General features: G+C 38.5%; 1 protein-coding gene across 1 annotated transcript in view; it reads left to right on the top strand.

Moving 5' to 3' along the window:
- LOC149783610 (solute carrier organic anion transporter family member 4C1-like) overlaps nt 1-25,131 on the top strand; it is a 69,337-nt gene that overhangs the window by 10,976 nt on the left and 33,230 nt on the right. The window contains exons 2-3 of the mRNA XM_089931859.1: nt 18,362-18,643; nt 22,660-22,818. Coding sequence (XP_089787985.1) covers nt 18,362-18,643; nt 22,660-22,818 — 441 coding nt within the window. The remainder of the gene's footprint in view (nt 1-18,361; nt 18,644-22,659; nt 22,819-25,131) is intronic.

The raw sequence follows: 25,131 nt of genomic DNA, 5'->3' as shown, positions 1-25,131 counted from the left end.
GTATGTTTGTCTTTCATGTTGTTCCATTTAAAAAATCAATAAACGTTTCCTGACAAAAGTACAAAAACACTTGTCTTGTCTGTTTTCGTGTGAAAAGTGCCAACCCCTACATTAAGGTTACCTCTACTGTCTCTGCTCCCTCTTCTTCCACTTTCAAAGTCATCGACAAACACTTAGATTGTTCCAGTTGGGAAGCCTTGTCTATTCGCCATCCGTTTCACATCTTAATTGCCGGAGCTAGCGCTTCAGGCAAAACTGAATTTGTCAAACGTTTGATCGAACATAAATATCATGTGTTCGATCGTCCACCTCAACGGGTGGTGTGGTAATACAAAGAGTGGCAATCGACGTACAGCCTCTTGCGAGAAAGTCAATGCGATTTAATTGCGTTTTTTGGAAGGCAGTCCTGGCGAAGACGACGAGATCGTGTCTGACCCAAGTCAAACCCATCTGGTCATCTTCGACGACACGTTAGGAGAAGACGAAGAAGAAATTAAACTGTGAATTACGCGCAAACAGCATCATCGTAATGCCAGGGTCATTTACGTCACTCATAATTTGTTTGAACAGAGTAAAGCCCATCGCACCATCAATCTCAATGCTCATTACCCGGTATTGTTTAAGAGCCCTAGAGATAAGTCACAAGTGCAAGTATTATCCAAAGAAATAGGAACGTCTTGGCTGATCTATGCGTACCACTATGGCACTAACCCTCCACACGCCTATTTAACTCTTGGATTGAAAACCTCTCACTCCCGATTATTTGTGATTTCGTTCCCATCTAGTTTCACCACTGGTGCCAGGAAGAGAGTCCTGTCGCGCACATGTCCCCATCGTCGACTTAACGAAAAGTCCATAAAAAACCTAGGACACGTTGGGTCTGTCTCACAGAGCATCAACATAACGTCCCTTAGGTCTCATCTTTCAGTCCAATTGATTCGTGCCTTGTACGGCATCAATTGCGAAAAAGGTGCTTGTATCTTAGAAAACAGTCTCAAAGAAGGCTTACGTTGGTTTACGGTGACAGCACGTCAGTTACTGAAAGACATATTCACATTCTACATCATACTAAACGCTTTTTTGAGAGAAACAACTGGCAGATCCTCGCATCAACACTCAAACCAAGAAGCAAATCATCTTAAAATCTGGAGCTAACTGTTCTCTAAGAGGTATCATCATTTGCTCCCCCTTTAAATCGGATCACAATGCCCCAAAAATACTCCCCAAGAAAACGACACCCCAAAAGCCAACGGACCCAAAAGAAAAAGAGCAGTGGTGTCAAGACCAGGTCACAGCCCCAGTAAAGGTAAAGCCAATACAAAACGAGAAAGGAAAGCCCCATAAAAAGCTTATACTCGCAAGAGAAGCACTTCAACCAGGACGTAACCATACATTCGCAAACCACGACCTGCAGAGACGGTGAACGCGTATCCAGTGGCGTAAGGTTCTTCCACCTCTCCGTTGATGCTGATGCCAGCCAAACCCAATTTGCCATCCGTACATCTTCATTTGATGACGCAATGGAAACCCGCATCTCCAAAACATTATCATCCAGTGGTGACACTCTTTTCCTCTTGAGCTGCAGTGGCAGCTGCTGATAAAGTGCCTTCCCCAAAAATCAAAGTCCAAGAGAGATCGGGCATGTTACAGAGTATAGTGGATTTGTCCAAGCTAGAACTGTCCTAATTTGGTCATTTGCGAACCCCTCAGTGACGCGTAAGTTGATATAACGTAAATGCAATTAATGAAGACACTTTACAGTAAAAAAGAGACCTGAGGCGAAAAATGGGAATTAGTGTTTTTGTGCTCCTGAACACTCAAAGTTTTCACCCCTCAGAAGTCATCTCTATTCCAGCGCAAAAGGAAAGAACATGAAATAACTTCCTCTTCGTTTGCGCAAACATTAGGACGTGTTTACCGTTGTATCCTAAGCCCCTCCACCCATGGGAAAACAACTAGTTCACAGTTAGTCTAAAGACGTCGTATAAACTGTGTTTGAGTGTTTCCTGAATGTCGTGAAATGTACGAAACATATGCCTCCACATCAGAAAAAATCTTTAGCCAAACCTCGACACGTTCTTCGTCAAATAGTCAAAAAGAAAATGCCCATTCGTCAAAAGTGTAAGATGTTCGTGCAACGCGGAGGTATTTCGCCCATGTTGTTAGGACCATTGCTGAAAGGAATATCGGGAACAATGCTCGGAGGACTCGTGGGACTAAGACAAGAAAAGACCAAGACGATAAAAGGGACCTCTTGGGTCCAAACATTTAAGATGTAATCATTACAAGCTGATGGATGGATGAAAACTGAATGTTGTGCCATACACACAATAGCATTATTGGAAAGAAGAACGGACCCCGCATTTATCACCCAATCCTCATTAGACCAAGATGTCCCAGTTTCAAAACAAATCACAATCGTTGCTGGATCGCAGCGATTTGTCCGAAATGGAAAATTCGCAACAGTACGGTGAAAGACTGCAACTCTTTCAACAGAAAGCTTTCGACGAAACAGGTCTACCAACTTTAAAAAATGTTAAGACCCTGATGAAACGTCCATCACCATCACCACAACACCCCCAGTGATCAACACAGACGCAGCATCAAGGATGTCATTGGATGAAGAGGCACGAGAAATCTTTTAAGCACCTTCAACGGCTACCATGCCTAGTAAGTTTTCAGCGTCTTTGTTGACCCCACCCCCACTCCTCAAGGGGAAGAACTAGAAGATGATCTACACTTCTCCTTCGGCATAAGTGAAACAATGAACGGAGATCAGAAGTGAAAAAGAAAAAGTATACCAAATCCATCGCATTACCTTTCCACAAACACCGCCACCACTATCCTCGACTTCTACACCCGTTGCTCCCCAGACAAGAAAACCGTTTAAAAACCACCATCTAGCCCCATCTGAAGTAGTATCAGCGAAGAATCGATGAATTTTTAAGACTTAGAGAGGGTGTTAGCCAGCATTTACTATAATCCAGCCCATACTGCAGGTTACGAAGTAGTTGCATCTACATCAATTGTATCGTGCTGCCAAAGATATCCGTATACCTCAAGTACAGCGGCGGTTACATAAACAAACTACGTACACTTTGCACATGCCCATTTGATGAACCTTTTTAAAAATTAATTGCACTCCAGTGGAGGGCATCGATCATCAATGGCAATCCGATTAAGCCTATCTCCCGCATTTGACCAGATGCAATCGTGGCTACAAATATTTATTTTGAGTTATCGACGTATTTTCCAGATTTTATTAGTTATGTCATTGACTTCCAAATCGAGTAGTGAGTTAGTGCGAGCCATCAAACTGGTGTTGAAAGAAAGCGGTCGTCACCCTGTTTGATGGCAAACCGACAAAGGTACCGAATTCTGAACAAAGCATTTTAAAGGAAATGAAAAAAAACGTGACATTCATTTTTTCATTAACGTGAATTCCGAAACCAATTAAAGCATCATGGAACGTTCGCAACGCACTTTGAAATATTATGCACATCAACACACTCTCAAATCTTACCACACCTGGTCCAAGCGTAAAACCAATCTTACCATAGATGCATCGGACGTGCCCCCGGCCCCAATAAGTGACTTCCAACAACGAAGTGACTATTTTGAAACGCCTGTTTTGTACGTCGACAAGTAAATTGGAGTGTTGGAAGTAGGGGATTTGGGTGCGCATAGGCAAATAAAACGTGCTTCCAACAAGGTTTACTTACCCAACTGGACCACTTAATCGTTTAATGTCAATGAACGCGTGCGTGGCTGTCATCCTACCGTTTACAAATTGGATGATTAAAACGTGGAAGTGTTGAAAGGACCGTTTCGCTAGCCCAGATTTCATCGCGTAACCACAAAACGAAGACATGTAAAGCATTCTCGAACGAAGAACCAGAAAAGGAAAACGACGTGTCAAAGTACGTTGGAAAGGATATCCACCCAGTTTTGATTCTTGGATCGACGCGTTGAAAGTCATCGACTATAAAAAAAGAAGTGACCATTATGCCCTTCAATACAGTTTCAACCGCTACCACTGCAGTGACCGTTCCTTCCCTGAGTTCATCTATGCAAAATCTGCAAAAGCAACACATGTGGACGTGGGAATGTGTGCTTTAAACGCAAATCGTCTTTTCTGCCATATCTTTTTTGATGTATTGTGTCATCGATACCAATAGGAGTTTGCAACAAAGAGACAAACAATTGTGGACCATTGTACAGAGCATCAGTTACCGTCTTCCCAATCCTTACCTGAAATACTCCTCGAATGGAAACAACGCGAGTCTTGTGCCAATCGCCACTCACCACCCCTAAAACAAGCATAAAAAACTCTTTTAGACACTCGTTTCACTTGAAGTGACCTCACGGACAGCAACAAAAAAAACACTTTTACTTAACATTATCCAGTGAGAGTTCCATGGAGGTATTTCCCAACAATACTTCAAGCCATCCATTTAGAACACGAATCCCATTGGTACGGACTTTAGTGGAAATGATTTACCCTATTCAAATCAATAAAATCACTGAAACTGAAAACACTTTCCAGGTCGAAATTTCTCGCGTCCAGTTTCATGAAGATATCAGGAAAATCGGAGTTTCAGGTGACACAAAGTTATCAGCGGTTCGTCATTCAGCATCCATATGTTGAGCATTCCGGCAGGCTTTCTTTAGCTGTGGACCTTGGGTAGACACAGTTGCTGCCAGGTTAGACAAAAAGTTTAGCAAAGCCCTAAACAGAGCCAAAAATGTGTAAGTGCCTTGTCTCCTGCTGATGAAATTTCAGGAAACCGACAGGTTGTCCATCACATTTAATGTTTGGGTGAACATTCACAGATGAAAGCACATTATATGAGCCCTAAGATCAACAGTAATATGTACTTTTACAGAGCTTTTGCATCCCCTGTAGAACTGTTTGATCTTTGTGTATTCCGATTTGATGAAGCACAACGTGGTGGGACACACCTCCGTACCGTTACTACGTGTCATTCCTTTCAGAGTGGAATATGCCACCACCAATGACAAGGAAGGTGGGAACACCAATCACGTTCACCACAAATGTGTATATCCTCACTATTTACCTGTCAATACGTTGCATTTTGACACTGTCAACATTGCTATAAAAGGAGATCTGGGACAAAATATTCTATTTTTGAAACGGAAAGTCACTATTAGACTCCGTTTTCGAAAATGATTCTCTAACGAGTATTTACGTTATGTATCCAGTGTGCAGAGACATGATTTAGGAGATATGCTGTAATCAATCCTTCATTCGGTGGCCCGGTTAAGAATCAGATCGTGACACGAAGATTGCAGGACGTAAAATATGCCACATTGACGCATGGCAGAAAACTTCCTCAAAATGTCATCATCATTAGAGATAACCAAAAAGAAACTTTCTCGAGAATATACACAAATGTTTTGCTTCAAACGGGTAAAGATATTTTTTGTCGACGAGAAACTCCTATAAATTTCCCGGACGCTACCGAGTCAGGCATTTCTTCGTCTCTAACGCCACAGCAAGGACAAGACAAAAAGACGACGAAACAAAATGAAAGAACATGACAAAGGTTTAGAACTGGTGGACGGTTTTGCAGTAAGACATGTGGTTGCAAGTATTTGCTGAACTGCGTGGATATCCACCTGAGACTGTATGGTAGCAGTGCCGCTTTCCATTTGATAGCTGAGTTTGCCTATTACGAAACAGTTATTCAAGAAGCCTCTACGTACGATTCGCGGAAGTAATACATAAAGTAAGAAACGACATCTGACACACATTCAGCAGAATGACGACCAAGTATCCCATACAATTCGTGCAAGTAAAAACGTTTACCACTGAAGCTGAATATCAATCATCGATCGATAATCATCTGTTCCAAAGACAGTAACCCAGATATTTGGTCATTGGTATCGTCACAAATTCATCCATCAACGAATTCTTCGAGGAAAATCCTTATGAGTTTCATCACTATAATGCATACAAGATCAAAGACACTCGAGATCTCAAAACCTTGTATACCAGGCCTTTTAAACCTGACTTTAGTGACGAGAAGAATAAGTACATGAGATCGTACGTGTCCCTGTACAAAGCCTGGCGACAGATAGGAACCAACTGCAGTCGCGACATTAAGTGCGACTATTAAACAGACGGTTACACCTTGTGGGCATTTAACTTCACTCCAGAACAAGGCAGCGACGAGGGACATTTCCACCCTATAAAATCCGGCAAAATTCGTGTGGATCTTCTGTTTGCAAAGCCTATACCAGTAAACAACACGGTGAATGTCATCTTTGTCGCCGAATTCGACAGTAACATAGAAATCAACAGATAGAGAGAAGTCAGTCTAGACTATTAGAAGGTATGTAAGATTGTAATCCTTCTTTGAATAGTGGAGAATCTTTTGAAATGGAATGGAAGGATATCTTGGAATCCCAAGACAAAGGCAAAATTGTCATAGTGAATAACTCCAGATGGCTAGAACAAGAACAACATTTAGTTTACTGTTTTGCCTAACAACTGGCAAACACTAAAGAGATGAGCAAGAAAGAGTGCTATGGATGTCAAAACGACCATCCCAGTAAATTTCAACACGATATATGTCTAATGATTAGCTAAGAAAAAATATTTGACGAGAATGTGGAGGACGGTTGGAATCATATCTCAGAAGCACACGTGTTGCATTAGTGGTATACAGACTTGAGTAGTCACCCATTGCTCTTGAGATCCATCACATCGAAGGATAGGAGTCCGAAGACGAAGCCAAGAAAAGGTTACTTGTCAGATTTGCAATCAAAGTGTTGGGAATAAATTGATGACTTATTAACTGTGAAAACACAGAAAAAGCACTCACAAAAATGGATACCTGGGAAGTTATTACAGTACGATCCACAGTTTGTACACTGCTTCTTGGAATCCTGTCATGAGTGCTGAAGATCAACTGCGTCATCGGAAACCTCACGACCATGAAGTGTATTCATCAAGACGGACGACATTCATCTCCAACGTACCCACTGAGAAGCCGTTTACTTTCCCCGGATTAGCTGTGTGTAGTATTACGATTAGTGAGGGTTGCCACCTTTAGGAGATGATATCATCAACTTTATGAGAAGAAATTTCCCGTCGACACGATTCAATAATGTGAAAGTACAAGGCACATACTCTATGGACTGTGGACAATACTGTGTTTATTGTTTTCATCAATATCGTCTTATATATTCTTTTGAACATTTAGTGACTTTTTTTTATCGTCACTCTTCTGGAAACGATGACAAAGTAGGTCAATGGTTTTGTAACCATTGTGGCTATATTTTGTCTTTAGGTAGGAAATGTAGTGAACACCAATGGACCAATGACTTCCATTCGTGGAAATCTCACTTCACTACACAACATTGTCAACATTGCAGAAATAGTTTATTTGTTTGAAATATTGATTTATGGTTATTTGCTAGTTGTTAGTTGTTTGAATAAAAATGTTGTGTTTTGCAAATATTTGTATCTCTCGATTGTTTTCAGCTTTTATCAGTATACATGCTTTTTGACGCCATTCTATCCCTCAGCCTAAAATCAACTCTCATAGCGTTCCTATCAATCCAAACAATCGTAGGGATGTTTGTATCGCGTCCGCGCTTAAACCATATAAAGCCATGCTGTCTCCAGTCTGACCATCCATTGTTGACTCATCCTCCTATAAAGATGTGCTCAAGACTAGCCAAGCTGAAAGGAAGCTTACGTCAATTTACATCTTGTCAGGCAAAGCCTAATACCAAAACCTGAAAAGAAAGAGAATGTCAAAATGTTGAACGTGAATGACTGATAGAAGAGCACTCCAAATAGGAAATCAAGAAGAGGAAAGAAGAATGAACGGAGAAGTACAGATTTCAGAAGCAGAGATAACAAAGCTAGAGAGCAGAGGCATCATCAACAGCAGCAGCAACAACAGGAACCAGAGGTTTGGTCGACTGTCGTGTAGACACAAAAGAGTTCTCCTCTCTTTCCGAAGAAGCAGACGCTATCCTGTGGGGAAGACATAAATGCAATCTTAGACGATACAAGATTGCCATAACTCTTCGTCCAGAAAAACAGCTCTTTTCAGGGCTACCCCAATACTCCAAAGAAAGGCATACTGTTCAATTCCTAATTGTATGTTAGCAAGTTTTAAAAAGTGTGCATAGAAGCACTTCATTTTTTGTGTTGTTTTATGTTTGTTTGTCTATAAACACTTAGTCTCCGAAGATTGTCAAAAATAATCAGTATTTGTTTGCATTTGTAGTTTGCATTTGTAAGTAAAAAGTGAGTGAGTGTTTCTTTTAGGTCCGCGCTTTCCATTTTTTTATGATAATATTGGTCTATTAAGGTTTGTTGCATTATATGGTTTCCTTCACATCGGCGCTTCAAAAGTATAAAGCGAAAGATTTCCTCAGTCTGGCTAGCTCAAAACAAAGCTACACCAAACAATAACAATAAAAGCAAAAATGAACACATAGTACTCAACAATTTAGGAAAACAAAATTTAAATCAATATTAAAACTAAAAGGCCCTAATAAATGGATGGACAATCAAACCCTGACCAGAAAGCTAAAAGAACATGGGGCAACCATGAACAGAGCTTACAGAGTAAACAACTGCAAAGGGCAAGAGACCAGGACAGCGGTTATTTAATCCGTAACTCCCTTATCAATAATGGTTAGATTAGGCCCATACGGGACATTTCACCGCCTGGACCCATATCTCAATAAATCCCGCTTTGGCGATAACTGTCGACACTGTGGACATTATCCAACCAAATTATGTTTCAACATACATTGCGAACAATTGTGGGGGGGGGGGGCAACACAGGGACCTTGTATCAATAATACCCCGAAATATACCAACCGCCGAAGGTAGCAGCCACCAAGATCTCCCAAATGTCTTGTACAGTTAACGAATACAAACAATCTAACTATTCAACAGTAAACAAAAGCCCTATTACGATTTTAAAAAGTGATTCACCCAACAAACAAAAACAGAAATAACCTCAAAAGTAACAATAAAGGAATTACTGCAGCAAATAAAATACCAAATAAAAATCCAAACCTCCACCTTGAAGGTAATGTAAACACAAATACTAATTCCACTTAACTAAGACAAATAGCAAACAAAGTAAACATAGACAAACCTCAAGTAAACATTAACACACCAATAACTAATGAGAATGGTAAACGAAATCTCTCCTTGCCAACAACAAAGGCTAACCAAAACACAGACTATGAGAGTACAGCAGTAACTCCAGTAGAGCCAGTATAACAAGAAAGTATGACAATACTTGTAGACAGCTTACTCCCAAACAAGCAAAACATAGTACACATACTGGAAGAAATAAAACAGATATTAGGAAACTTTTCTAATTGTCTCCCTTTAAACTCATTAAATCATTTATAAAAGACCACATAACTCTATGGATGTCGCTAGAAACAATTTAACATCATGGCAATGTGACTGTACGGGTATCACATCAATGAACATAAATTCAAACTTAATAATCGAGTTCCAAAGTCAGATTTAATTCGCATTCAGGAAAGCAAAATCACTGAAAAGACTAGTCAACTACCCAAAAGCTCATGATACCATCCAGTCTATTTTGAACATCGTACTAGTAGGCAGCAGGTAGGGAGCCTCGCAATTTTATTATACAAACCTTACCCAAAATAATCCCAGTGAATAAAACACATACACCAGGTCGTAAGGAGCGTTTCGAACAACAGTCTCTAATAACCCAAACGGTAGGGAGTAGAATCCAGCATGTACGAACCGGGAGGAAACAATAACGCCTTAAACCTAACATCTTACAGACAAATTACCCAACACCAAATAGAAGACGGCATTGTCTCTGAGGAGACAATACACACAATGAGCTGGGGTGGATGGGTAGTAGGATGGACAAAAGAGGCTGTTTGTTTGAGGCACGGGCTACCGAACCTGACTTGACCATTTGTAATGACGGGGCAAACCAAAAGACTTCTTAGCGCGGAGGATGGATCAATCTCTGCCTTCGACCTCACCATGTGCTCGCCTAAATTAGCAAAGACAATTGACTAAATAGTGGAACAAAGACATTCCACTAGACAGCCACCACTTCCCAATCATCACTCTGCAGATATAGGTGCAGTTTAACTCAGGTTTTTAAATAAAATGCCAGATGGAAATAGATAGCGCTTCTTGGGAATCGTTCAGGAAAATACTATCAGAAAAATAACAAACGTTAGCTTAGAAAATGATAACATAAATCACAATGAAAACATTACTAACGCAATTCAGGCAGCAACAGCAACTAGTATACCAAAACATAATGGGACATAAAGAAAACGAACAGTACCCTCGTAGAATAATCAATGTAATATAGATCACAAAGAACAACGTAATGCACTTACAAATTCATACACAAAGGAAACGCTGTAGATTTTAAATATTAGAAAGAAAAAGACAAAAACTCTAAAACAACAAATGCAACAGGTAATGGAAATATCTTGGCAAAACTTCTGCTCTAAGCTCAATATTAGATCAAGCACAAAACAAGTGTGGGATAAAATTATATAAATTAGGAAACAACAGTAAACATCCCCCAAACATGCAGGTTCCAACACAAATAAAGAAAAAGCAGATTAACTAGCCGACCATTGCACTAAAATGAGTAGCAATCAAAACCACACCACAATACTTCCACTACAAATGGACAAATGGATAGAAAACTTAAACATCTATTTAAAAACCTAGGACCAAAATCATCCAACTTAAACAGCGACAAAACACTATACGAATAGGTAATGGTACTAGGATAATAAAATGAAACATTCACAGGAGAAGATCAAATAGCCTATAAAGTATATACAACTTTATTAAACATTTATTAACTGACTGGAAATTAATAACTATAATTGGGGATACTTGCTCCAAAATATGTTCCGTATATAATGGTACACAACAATGGATCGTACTACGCCCCACACTTTTTAACATTATGATAAACTACCTGGAACAAAACTTATCTTCAAGCAAAATAGATATGTCACAATTCGCAGATGACTATGTACGTCAGAAATCGCCGCTATTCACCAAGTAAACAGCGAAATCCAACATATCTTCGATAATACAGGGAGATGGGCTGAAAAGTGGGGGTTCAAATTATCCAATGAATAAACTATTGCAGTACATTTTTTCACCTACACGTATGATCAAACTCAAATACCCTAAACGTACCATCCGAAATGATACTATAAAATTTGTCAAAGTAGTACTATTCCTGAGTATGTACTAAGACAAACATCTTAACTGGGGGCAAAACATAAACAAATTGGTAAATAGCTGTAACAAAGATTTAAACATACTGAAAAACCGTAAAGAGACCACCTTTGAGATCCAACTAGGAAACACTATTACCACTATATAGAGCACTAATAAAATGAAAACTGGGTTATGGAAATCACTTATATAACTCGGCTCCACAACAACACCTGAAAAGCAAAATACGATCCAACAAAAAGCACTAATTATCTCTACAGGCACTCTACCGTCTGCATAACTAGATGAACTCAAAGGATTAACTGGAAAACAACCCTTGAAGCTACCAATATAAGATTTTATGTATTTTAAAAACCCTAATGAACAACAATATCAGCGGGACCTGATTACTCAGCAAAATTAGCTTTCTTCTTATAATCTGTATTTCTGAAGCGCGGACGTGAAGGAAATAAAAATAAATCTCAAATCTTAATATCACATTGTTCCACCTCTTTGTATAAGCTATTAAACTAATCATTCAATATGTACCAAACCTAACACCACCTAGAAATTAGGATAGATTATTAAACAGAAAAAGGTACATTTAATAATAAATCCACCTACCCAAATTAACTAAATAAATAAATAAGGGACCAGTAAAAATAAATACAAACATTATTAAATAATTTCACCTTCCCATATTACCTAATTAACTTACTAGAACAAAATATATGATGTATGTCTTTGAAACGTGCAACGGCACCTGATTCGTCAGCAAAGACATCTGTCGTAATGCTTAGAACTCCCCGAATACACCTAAAAGAGGGGGATATTTATTGTATTCGTAAAAAAAAATTAATTAATATTACCTTTTCCCTCCCTATTCTACCACCTTCAACCCTTATCATCACCTATCTAATAACCTTTATGGATACTAATGTTATAACATCTCCAATCTAACTACACAATACAGCCTGAAGATGACAGTTATAATTTAGATAAGGGCCTTTAATTCGACATAAACAGACCCAAAATTAGAACTCATAAGGTGGTCCAAATTACCAAGACCATCAGGCACAACCGCACAAGGAGACAATCAAACAGACATTAATAAGAAATGAAGACCCAAAGTTCGTTCAAATACAGTGGCCTGAACAAAATAGACAGTCATGCAAATAAGCACACGGCGGCAATCAAACGTACCATGCCAAATTGTATACAACATATAAGGTGGTCTAAAACCCAGGACCATCAGAACCAGCTACACAGGTGACAAACCTAGTAATATAGCAAGACTCACGAAAGATACACCTGTCCATCCTAAACTAAAACCATTAACAAAACAGCACATATTTGTTTTCCAAATTGTAGAAGACGGCCAAAATAAGGCCTTAAATGCTGGAATCTAGGAGCACCGACCTGTGAACCGGAATACAGCCTGCCCATCCTTTCCTCCCTGGCCTGGTACGGACGTCAAAACCCAGTAGCGTGCAGTGCAGGCTAAACATCTACTGGAAATGAAGTAACAGTCTAACAAAATTATGTGTGTGCTGGGTCTGTTTCCACTCATATACACTATACAATGTTCAGTGGATACATACCTGAAACGTGGGTGTGTGCAGGGTCTATTCGCTCTCATGCAAGACCTACATTAAAGTAGTTTGGGACTTTGATTAGTACCACGACGTGAAGGCTTTAATTAAATGATGCTCCTTGAGCAGATGAATGCCTGGGGGATGTGGCTCCAATTCATTTCACTAGGAACAATTAAAAAACCTGCTGAGTAGATATAAAACAGTGGTACATTTACTTATGTGCGAAAACCACATTAATTCAAATTAAGTCATTAAGTCAGTCAGTATGGCTGCCCGTCGTTGATTTGTAAACGATAAAGAATGAGTAACGGAACTGCAAAATTCTTAGATATCCAAATGCACCTGGATTATGTCAGGCGCAGTTTGTATGAGCTTGCTATGGAGGCCATACCAGAAAGTGCTAGGATAGAAGAGGAGGAGGAGAGACAAAAAAGAAGAGAAGAAGGATACAAACCTGGCTCACTTCATGCTGAGCCTTTGTGCATGGTGAAACATGAGGTGAAGACACATTTACAGGTTATAGTAGCACCAACACAACCTCGTCAGCCACAGCAACTACCACATCAATTACTAACAACAGCCATGCTCCCCCAGATGGTAAACTGGGAGGAGGAGCTGGAAAGACAGCAAAGTCCCCCACAAGTAATCATCCAATGCAGTAAAAAGGATTGTAAGGGAGAGAGCCTTTATGGTCCCGCAAACTGAAGTTTGGAATGATTAGACCGCTAAAGATGCCTCCTCACTCCCAGCAGCTACAGTCAAGTAGGACTATGACTGGAGCCACGGTTGTATTTTGTGGTGCCAGCATTAAGAATGGTGCATTTGGAGTTCGACAAAAACAACCCTTCTTAGGACTAAACAGATCTCTAGAAAAGTGACTATTCAAGTATCCAATTGGTTTATATGTGGAGAAGTGTGATTATAATCCCTCACACCTTTGCTGATGTGATTGTGTGTGTGTGTGTGTGTGTGTGTGTACGTGTATGAATATGCGTAAGTTTTGTGAATAGCATATATTATGTTTGTATGCCTTCGTGTAATTTTGTGTGAACAGTATAGTATGTGTTTGTATGCGTTCGCGTACGCTTGTGTGGATAGTATATTTGCGTCTGGTTTCTCTTCTTCCCGTGTGTGGATAATATATTTGGGGTTTACTGATAGTACATAATAGGGTTTTCTTTTTCCCATGTGTGGATAGTATATTTATAATTGTTTATCTTCTTCCCGTGTGTGGCTAGTATATTTTGGGTTTGTGGATAGTATATACTATTTTTTTTTCTCCTTAAAGTGTATTGATGGTATATTTGTGATTGTGTTGTCTTCGTCCCGTGTGTGGATAGTATTTTGGGGTTTGTGGATATAATATTAATGATTTGTCTTCTTCTCGTCTGTGGATAGTATATTTTGTGATTTCTTTCCTTTGATCGTTTGTGGATAGTAGATTTTAGGGTTTGTATGCGTTTGCGTAGATTTGTGTGGATAGTAGATATTGGGGTTTGTATGAGTTCGCGTACATTTGTGGGAGAGTAGATTTTATGGGGTTTTCCTACTTCCCACGTGTTGATAGTATATTTGTGATTTGGTTTAATTCTTTCCATATGTGAATATACATTATGGGGTATGTATGAGTTCACGCACTTTTGTGTGGATAGCAGATAATATGTGAAGTGAGTGATGTTTTTCTTCACGTCCGTGTTTGACATATAAAGTCAAGCGTCCGTCAGTTTAAATGTTTGATTACACCATGGAACTGTTTGCTTAATGTGGGTCCCACTTAACTTAGGTATACTACTAGTGGCTGCCTCTTGTATGGTAGTGATTATTTTATCAACAACCTATTAATGTCGCTACTTTCTTAGTTTGTTGTGTTCTTTTTTAAAATATGTCTGATATTTTCCCTGTCAGCTGTATCATACTTTCATTTAGGATGTTTAATGATGGGGTTAAATCGGACTTCTATGTGTCGACTGGTGATCCAGTGTTGGCGAGTATATCTGGTGAGGTCATTGGCAGAGAGCGATCCTTCCACTGGGTTCAGTCTTGTTTGGGACTAGTCGTTGATGATGATAAGGTTGGTTTGATCAGTCCAAGCTTCAACCAACCTACCTCTTTCGTCTCTCCAACTACCTCTATATTACACTGTGTTCATTATATTAGCCGCAGATTATTATATTTTCTTTGTTATGCTGGGTAATTCGTTGGTAAGTGATTAGGCTTATAGTGTTTGCATTACCTCACGAAAGTTGATTGTTTCAATATTGTATGATCCCTTATTAACTATTATTGACTTGAGTTCAAAGGGCTCGCTACTACACTATATTGTTGGTATTGTTATCGTAGTAATGATCGGTAGAGTGTTTGTCGCAAAGATTGCGAGCCTCCCTCCCCGTTTCCCGTTATTACGATTTTTAAAAATCCCATAGGAGTTATTTGGCAGCCTATGTAGGTGTTTGGGGTTTTCAGTGAGATGGGTTTGTTGGACACATACGAAGTCAGGTTTTTGGACTAGTTCATTGACTTCTTTATTTTAATTATGGGATGTTGGTTCTAATTCTCCACAGTTATATTGCCATTGATTACAGTACGTTTGATTGTGTTATTTATATTGGTAATAGTTTTTGGTTATGTCATTCATGCTATTGTCGGTTCATTTATAAAGATATGGTTTTGATCAGTCTTTTAATAGCATATATTTTTCAATTATGTTTTTTATTATTAATCTTCTTTACTTTTTCCAGGAGCGTCTCTGTGGTTTGAGATGTTTCGGTAGTGAGGTTGAAAATGTATGACACTAGTTCTTCTATTAGTTGTAATGTTATTGTTACTACAGTGTCATTGTTAGTCGGGTTTGATTCATCATTGTTGATTTGGGTGGATTATTTGGTTGTTCCAGGTTTTTAGTAGTGTTTAAATTGATTTAAGGATTTTCCTTATGAGGGTTGCTCATTGTTTTATTTTGTTTGTTCAGAGTGATATTGGTTTTATCACTGGGGTTGGGTCAGGGATTAGGATTTTATTTGCACATGACTTTAGTCTGAGAATGTTGTTTTCTGGTGTGTTAACTAATTTTTGGGCAACATAGTAGAGCAGCTGTTTTGGCGTTCATTGTTTTGATTATTTGGAAATTTTTAATCATGTGTGGTCATTCCGTTGACCTGGGTATATGGGGTCATCGGCCGTTTGCACATTTGGCGGATGTTTTATAGCATTTTCTACTATGATTGCCCCCACAATGACCGCATTTAACAAACACAAACATCAAGCTAGTACAAATTCTGTATATGTTATTCTGCCACCCCACTACGTCATCTATCCCAGCATAGTTTCCCATCCTACCACCATCTATAGCCCGCGGTTACAACTAGGCATGGGTTAAAATTTCAGCATAAGAAGGACACAAAGTAAGTACACACAAAATGGTCAAAACGCCCAAGATCAATAGGTCCTGCCGCAGGAGGTGACACAAAACATAGAGAAATAGACCCCACAATTAACTTATAAAAGGTACTCTAAACAACTGAGACCTTCAGGCCCAGCAGCACAATGCGGCAACTAAATTATCCAACTTAAATGTCTGAAGTTAGTATCAGTTCCCTCATTTAGTCACGTATACGGTGGTCGTAACCCCAGGACCATCGGGGTCAGTCATACAAGGTGGCAAACGTAGAGCAAGAATACGACAAAGCTCTCATCTATGAAACTACTTTATCTTCTCTAACGATCTCAGCACAAAGGTTATTGTATTCAAAATTCGGTCAAAATTTGACAACATTTAGGCCATGAACCTTGGAATCTCTTGGCACCATCATGTGACTTTGCACCGACCTGACCTCTTATCTCCCTTGCCTTGACAGACACCACAATTATCAGCGCACAGTGCACGCATAAATGGTCAACGTCTCACATACCCTTAAACGGACTAATTATATATCCATACATGAGAGTGTGTTGGGTCTATTCCCACTCCTTTTCTCATTACAGTTGATACGAACTTTAACCAAAAGTGTGTGTTGGGTCTATTCCCACTCCTAAAAGCATACATTATAGGTTGTATGGGACAATTATTACCAACGCCTGCCAGCTAAATCAGCAGAACCCTTTGAGTGCAGAAATGCCCCAGAGTTGTGACATTAATTCATTTCCCAAGGATGAAATCATACATGCATTAAACAGTTAGTAAGTAAGGACTAGTGTCGATCTACACAGAATAATCTACAAAGATTGCAAGTAATCATAATGACGTCATGAAGATATTGCAAGAGGCTATAGACGATCTGGGGATGGTGGAGGAGTTGATGCTTAAACTGCAGTGGCGTCACTCGGGTTGGTGTCACCCAGAGCGGTAGCTCATGGCGTCACCCCCATGGTCCTCCTTCCGTAACAGACCATACAGAATCCTTAGTAATGTCATTTTGGTGTCACCCCCTCTGATGGTATCACCCGGTGTAGTCCGCACCCCCCACCCCCGCATCCCCCTTCTGACGCCACTGCTGTGCCTGCTAGTCATGTATTTAACTATGATCGGTTATCCGCTTATGAAATCCGACTAGACCGAGGAGTGTGTGCTCTGTAAAATTTGCAATTTTTCATTTTGGTGTCACCCCTCTGAGATGGTGTCACCCGGTGCCGTCCGCACCCCCCCCCCCGCACCGCACCCCCCCCCCCCCAGCGACGCCACTGTGAAACTGGAATATGGTGGTTATACCATCCACGGGGCTAAAATGAAGACTAACAGTGTGAAGAAGACAAAGGAAAGATTGAGAGATCTGTAAGATGTAAAGGAAGACAATGAGAGGACAGAAGAAAGAATTAGGATGCGAGCCTGGAGTTAGAAAATGGAAAAAGAGAAAGCAAATATCCACAAAAAAGAAGAGGAGGAAAAAGATATAAGAAGATATAAAAAAAAAACAAAGAATATAAGAGAGAAATTAGGAACTTGGTTTGAAAAAAAGAAGAGAATAGAAGACAAAAAAGAAGAAGAAATCCACTGGCCCTTTCCAGAGCCATTCATATGCCACAAAAATATATATTTTCTCTTTGCCATATATGTGTTGTTAGCGTTATATGTGTCTTTGTCCCAGCAGTCCCACCCTGCCAAGCTTTTTATGTTTTTTTCCGTTGCATGGTACGATTGAGGTCAGCCACGTACAACATTGTTACCAATCTCCCATACCGTGACGTAACATCACCTCTTGAATTAGTATTGCCCCTATACGTCTTCCTTTTCCCTTGTCGGTATACATGCCAAATATTTCCCATGTTCAATTCCCTTTGTCCATATATCTCTCCAGCGTAATCTGATAAACCCTGTCCGCATATCGTCCCAGGGTGTTTAGTAATATATTTTCCCATTGCTACCAATAAGTTACCATCATAATTGTCATAATTATCACGTATACCTTGTAGACGACATTTTTTTCTGGCAGTAATCAATAATGTTTTAAAAGAGTCCTTCAAATCAAACAACCTCATAAAAAAACAAATCAAATTATTGATGATACTAACATATTTGCAGGTTTTGTCCTAAACGGTATAAACAACGTCAATACGTCGACACTAGAACGTCGGTTTCAGCTGCCAAGTTCCAGGGTAGGAACGATCTCCAGCGCATATGACTTTGCTGCGGCCATTATCGGCGTTCTGACAAGTTTTTATGGTTCTCGCCGTCACAAAGCGCGATGGGTATCTCTGTCTGCAGTATCATTTGGTGCGGGCTCACTGATTATGGCACTTCCGCATTTTGTTGCCGGCTTGTACAAGTGGGGTGATAGCATCAACAATACGTGCAGTTACAACCGTAAGTGTTTATTTATAGAAACCTAGGTGAGATATTTAGTGACAAATCTAACCAGACCTACTTCTTTGACTCGCAATAGCAATTCCCGTATATATTTTACATCCTCGTCCCCCTCCCTCTTGTTCTGTATCCCTTTATCAGGAACCATAGAACCCTTTTTCCTACTAAAAGTAAAGATCGAAAATTGGTTTAAAATAAACAAGATACAAATTCGAAACAATGAACTTTTTTATGTTGGCCCCTGACATTTGATCATGCACCCCATGAGAAGCTATATGATCCTTTTATTCATTGCTACTATTAGCCTAACCTCTGAAACAGGGACCGCTCCGGTGGCCTAGTGGTTAGAGCGTCCGCCTCGGAAGCAGGAGGTCGTGGATTCGAACCCCGGCCGAGTCATAGCAAAGACTTACCAAAATGGTACTGACAGCTGCCTCGATAGACGATCAGCATTAATAGGTTAGTGTTAGGACTGGTCGGCCTGGTGTATGGATAATGTGACTAGATGGGACATCATATTACATGTCTGCAACATGATGCCGCAGTGCTAGACATTACTATAAACTGCCACACTGCTGACATCGTAGAAATATGACTGAAAAATTGTTAACTCTACGTCAGAAATCCTAATCACACACACACACACACACACACACACTTTAAAACAGGTTTCCACCAAACGTTTTAGGACAATATGTCCGTACGGACAGCTGGGCGAACATAGGGTATAACAAAATTTCTCTCTCCGCTCAAAAGTGAGGATAAACCTGTGGATTCGAAAATATTAATAAGACGACCATAAACGATAAACAACATTAATTGCATTTACAGATTTCACTCCCAAGGCTTAATGGTAAGAACAATTAAAACAACACTGAGAAATGAGTGTACATGTTTAGTTAAGTAAAGCATGTTTTGTTTATATCGCGTCACGTTGTTCCCTCACGAGAAATACGCGCTTTGGATTTGAGTTATGGCAATGACGTGAAGTAGCATATATTTATTTTGAAACTTCAGTTCGACATAATCGTCTAATGAATGCCCTACTAATTCCTCAAATATAGCTGACAGTGACTGATGTTGAATCTTTTGTCCAGAGATGGACTGCGGTAACATGCTTTGTCCAGATATGTGCTACTTTACTATCTTTCTACACAGGGGGCCCCGAGTGGCCGAGTGGTCTAAAGCGCTCTCCGTTACGAATCACTGCCATCTCACCTCTGTCTGCGTGGGTTCGAGTCGCGGATTCGGCCAATGTGGGTATGTGAGAAAGCTTACCAGTAGCTTCTCAAGGGTCGGTGGTTCTTTCCGGGATTCTTTCTCCACCATTAATACTGGCTGCCATGTATAGCCTATTGTGTGCTGAACAAATGGCGTTATACTCCACAGCAAAAACAACAACTTTCTACACAGATAAGCACTATTGCACTGTATTTGTCCAGAAAGAAACTAGTGAAACTATATTTTCCCGAGAATACTGTAACTACATTTAGAAAGAGAGTGACTACTGTAACTATCACTTGTCAGAGAGGTACTATTCTAAATGTATACGTTTATGATACATAGTATTGTAGCTGTGTCCGGTCAGTGATGGACTACTGTAACTATTTATTGTCATTTAAGCACTGTTGTAACTGTATCTGGCCAGAGATGGACTACTTTTACTTACTTGTCAGAGAGGTAATATTGTAACTGTATTCAGCCATAGATGAATAACTCTGTCTTTTGTCAGTTAGGTAATGTTGTATCTGTATTCGGAAAATATGGACTACTGTAGCTATCTTTTGTCATTTAGGTACTTTTGTAACTGTATTCGGAAAATATGGGCTACTATAACAGTCTTTTGTCATTTATGTACTTTTGTGACTGTATTCGGCCTGAGATGGACTACTGTAACAATCTTTTGTCATTTAGATACTTTTGTAACTGTATTCGGCCTGAGATGGACTACTGTAACTATCTTTTGTCATTTAGATACTTTTGTGACTGTATTCGGCCTGAGATGGACTACTGTAACAATCTTTTGTCATTTAGATACTTTTGTAACTGTATTCGGCCTGAGATGGACTACTGTAACAATCTTTTGTCATTTATGTACTTTTGTAACTGTATTCGGCCTGAGATGGACTACTGTAACAATCTTTTGTCATTTAGATACTTTTGTAACTGTATTCGGCCTGAGATGGACTACTGTAACAATCTTTTGTCATTTATGTACTTTTGTAACTGTATTCGGCCTGAGATGGACTACTGTAACAATCTTTTGTCATTTAGATACTTTTGTGACTGTATTCGGCCTGAGATGGACTACTGTAACAATCTTTTGTCATTTAGATACTTTTGTGACTGTATTCGGCCTGAGATGGACTACTGTAACTATCTTTTGTCATTTAGATACTTTTGTAACTGTATTCGGCCTGAGATGGACTACTGTAACAATCTTTTGTCATTTATGTACTTTTGTAACTGTATTCGGCCTGAGATGGAATACTGTAACTGTCTTTCGTCAGGACTATGTTCCTTACAACAGGGTTAAATGTCAAATTCATGGTATCAGGGAGATCAGATATTATATTGTAGTCTTAATTAGATTGAATATCGAATGAGCCGTCCTAATTAGACTGAACAAAACATCGATAATCTAGATTAGATTGGACATCATACTGACAATCCTAATTATGATGAACATCATATTCACATACTTAATTAGGTTGAATATCGTATTCACAGTCTTAATTATAATTAATATCACACTCAAAGTCTTAATTATATTGAATATCACATTCACAGTCTTAATTATATTGAATATCACATTCACAGTCTTAATTATAATTAATATCACACTCAAGTTCTTAATTATATTGAATATCACATTCACAGTCTTAATTATTTTGAATATCACATTCACAGTCTTAATTATATTGAATATTACATTCACAGTCTTAATTATAATTGATATCACATCAAGGTCTAAATTATATTGAATATCACATTCACAGTCTTAATTATTTTGAATATCACTTTCATAGTCTTAGTTATATTGAATATCACATTCAGTTCTAATTTGTTTGAATATCACATTGACATTTTGAATTAGACTGAATAACACAATCACAGTCTGAATTAGATTGAATATCACATTCACATTCTTAGATAAGCTGAATATCACATTCACATTTTTCATTTTATTGAATATCACATTCATATGTTTAATTAGATTAAATATCAAATTCATAGTTTTAATTAGAATATCGCATTCATAGTCTTAATTATTTTGAATATCACATTCATAGTCTAAGACTGAATATCACATTCACATTTTCAATTAGATTGAATATTACATTCATAGCCTTAATTAGATTGAATATCACATTCACAGTCTTAATTAGATTTAATATCACACTCAATGTCTTAATTAGATTGAATAACACATTCACAGTCTTAATTATATTTAATATCACATTCATAGCCTTAATTAGATTGAATATCAGATTCACAGTCTTAATTAGATTTATTATCACATTCATAGTCTTAATTATATTTATTATCACATTCATGGTCTTAATTAGATTGAACGTTACATCGACAATCTTAATTTGATTGAATATCACTTTCACAGTCTCAATCATATTGGAAATCACACTGACAATCGTAATTCGATTGAAATAACATTCACAGTTTAAACACAACTATTTTACACTTCAAAAGATAAGCGTTTTTTAATGTTGTTATATCCATTGAAACAATATGTTATAAGATCGTCGACCTCATTAGATGGACTACTTTCTAGTGAAAATATTTAAAGACAGTGGAAATGATACAACTCATTTCAGGATCGATAATAATACAATTTTGAATTTAAACTAATCCATTTCACTTAAAAGCTTTGTACCATATTGTATTTGACTAGACATGTATAAGGCATTGCCGTTACATTGATAAGGCATTTCCGTGACGTTTATAAGGCATTGAGATGACATTTCTTAGGCATGGATTAGACGTGTTTTCTGAATCAGATATTCCGGAAGTGTGTAAAGAGGACGGTCTTCAGAACTACTTGTACGTCTTAATACTGGGACAGTGTCTGCATGGTCTAGGAGGTGCCATTCTATACACTGTTGGAGTAGGTCTTATAGACGACAGTGTACCCTCCACCAGTTCACCCCTATATTTGGGTAATTCTTCTTCTTCTTCTTAAACATAATCATAATCTTCATTATTATTAGCATCGTTATGTTATCGATGGACCGTAGATGGCTAATGTTATGATATCACCAAGCTAAACACAATCGGGTATATACATGCGGTGGATGGCAAATGATGTGTTTGTGTTTGCATGTGCGGGTGTATATGCGTGTGTGTGCCTATGTGTACCTCGAGTGACACGAGGATACTAAACTTCAAATCAAACTGTACTAGCTCAACCAGACTAGAGCGCGGTTATAAATACAGAGTTGGACCAGTATCGTTTTCAGCATGATTTGCTTTACCAACTAGTTCACTGTATCGTCATCTTCTTCCACACATGGTGAAACTGACCAACTCTTTGAGCTAAGTGGATATGTGTCTGATGCACCAATTCCGTATAGTATACAGCTACAAACACAAACAGGTGTCAGCTGACCTAACCAAAAATAACTTCAGAGCGCCAGTTATATTAGCATGTTCCTATTACTTTGGTTTAAAATATAAAATTATAATTAATGAAATTGGCATTGACATTATTACTTATCAAATATAGATCACAACAATTGAAATTAATCGGAAACAGAACAGGACATAAGGATATACGTGTTGCTGTACAATATTCGTTATATATGAAATTCTAAGATTTTCCTCAGAGTGAAACAAATTTCCTCTCTTTAACACATATTGTAAGCTCAAAGTGATAGTAACGATACAACAGTCACTTAAATAAGTTTTTGATTAGCATATATAGCTAACATAAAGGACAACGCGTGTTCTTGCATGATACGTTTCAACATCCTCGTCATACGTTTGATGTATGAACGCGATCCCATATTGTGTACACCACAGGTCTCAAACACGCAGCCCGCGGGTAGCATGCTGCCCGCCAAGCTGTATCCTGTGACGGGCAAAATCATTGGCGTCACAAGGTGTCATGAGAGATAGCAAAGGTGGTGCGTAGTCCTACAATTAAATCCTTGACCCTGGTATTTATATTTTGGGCGTGGAGGTCTTACAGCCCAGATAAAGGCTCTGATTATCGTAGTCCGATGTCGATAACGATAAGTAAATTTTCAGGATTATCTCAGAGACTTGACAGTCCATATCGACGATTTTCTGCAAAATAAATTTATAATGTTTTAGTCAAACGTTATTTATTCTGATGTGTTTTTCATAATAAATTCAAATTCACATACAAGCAAATGAACAAGTTATTCAAGTTCCGCTGGCCTACAGATCAGCTGACTGGAATGCGTTGAAAGCCGGAAATATTGCAATTGGTTAAAAGGATAATTAATATTTGTAACAAAAGAAAGCTATTTAAATAATTTCTTCAATATTAATATAAATGTATTCGCTTCGTTAAAGAAATATAATTCCACTTAACCCGAAATTGGTATTCCTGGTTAGGTGTACTTTTAAAATTGGCCTAACATTTATCAAAAGCTCCCTGACATTTTCAGACCAATGAAATGTTTTGTTATTCAATAAATTAGTCAGGGGCTCATAAAGTAAGGAAAAACGGAGAAAACATTCCGTTAATATCCAGTCAAAGCCAAAAGTCGCATCAGCTGCTTTTTACTGATGTACATTGGATAATTTAGAGATAGCCTTTACCTTAACTTATATAGGTTTAATTTAACAGTGGCACAGGATATGCCCTAAATTTGGACTTAAAATTGTTAAATTTACATCAGTGAGTATATGAATAATTTTTCTAATGGTCCATAAGTGTTCTTTCTAGGTGTCGTTGTAATTAGGTGACAATATCGATGTAAGTTTTACAATTATGCAGGCCAGATGTAATCATGTTCGTTGAACGTTCGAAAGTACAAGGTGAATTTTCATCCAAACGGCATCACTTTATATTAATAAAGTCCATCTGGAGTCACGAATGCCGAAATTTCCTTAGCTATTTATGAGAGTCGAATTTTCCAAAATCCTCTCCAAATGTAAAAAGTGGTGACATGTAATGCATTTCCAGTTCAGTAAATACCGTCAACGTTTCTCAGCAGTGGAATGTAATCTTTTTCGGTCACACTGTTCACTGTTCTATTTGATGTACATATGCGGAAAGTATTAGCTTGTTTTGGCATAAGAATGTATTGTGAACACAGACACTTTTGCTGTTTATATAAAATTATTCTCCAGCAAATACTGATCTTTTCAAACATTCATGAATACTGTTATAGAAATCGGGAATCTACAATTCTAGCGTTACGGTATAGTTTATTTATTGATGCTGGAGCATCTGGAAACAAATAACAGTTGCTCAAGTTCATTCATTTCTTCCGGTTGCA

The sequence above is a fragment of the Sinohyriopsis cumingii genome, chromosome 14, assembly GCF_028554795.1.
Source record: "Sinohyriopsis cumingii isolate HCF-2022 chromosome 14, ASM2855479v2, whole genome shotgun sequence".
Taxonomy (NCBI): Eukaryota; Metazoa; Mollusca; class Bivalvia; order Unionida; family Unionidae; genus Sinohyriopsis; species Sinohyriopsis cumingii.
Note: the sequence above shows the minus strand (reverse complement) of the source record. Positions and strands in the feature narration are given on the sequence as shown.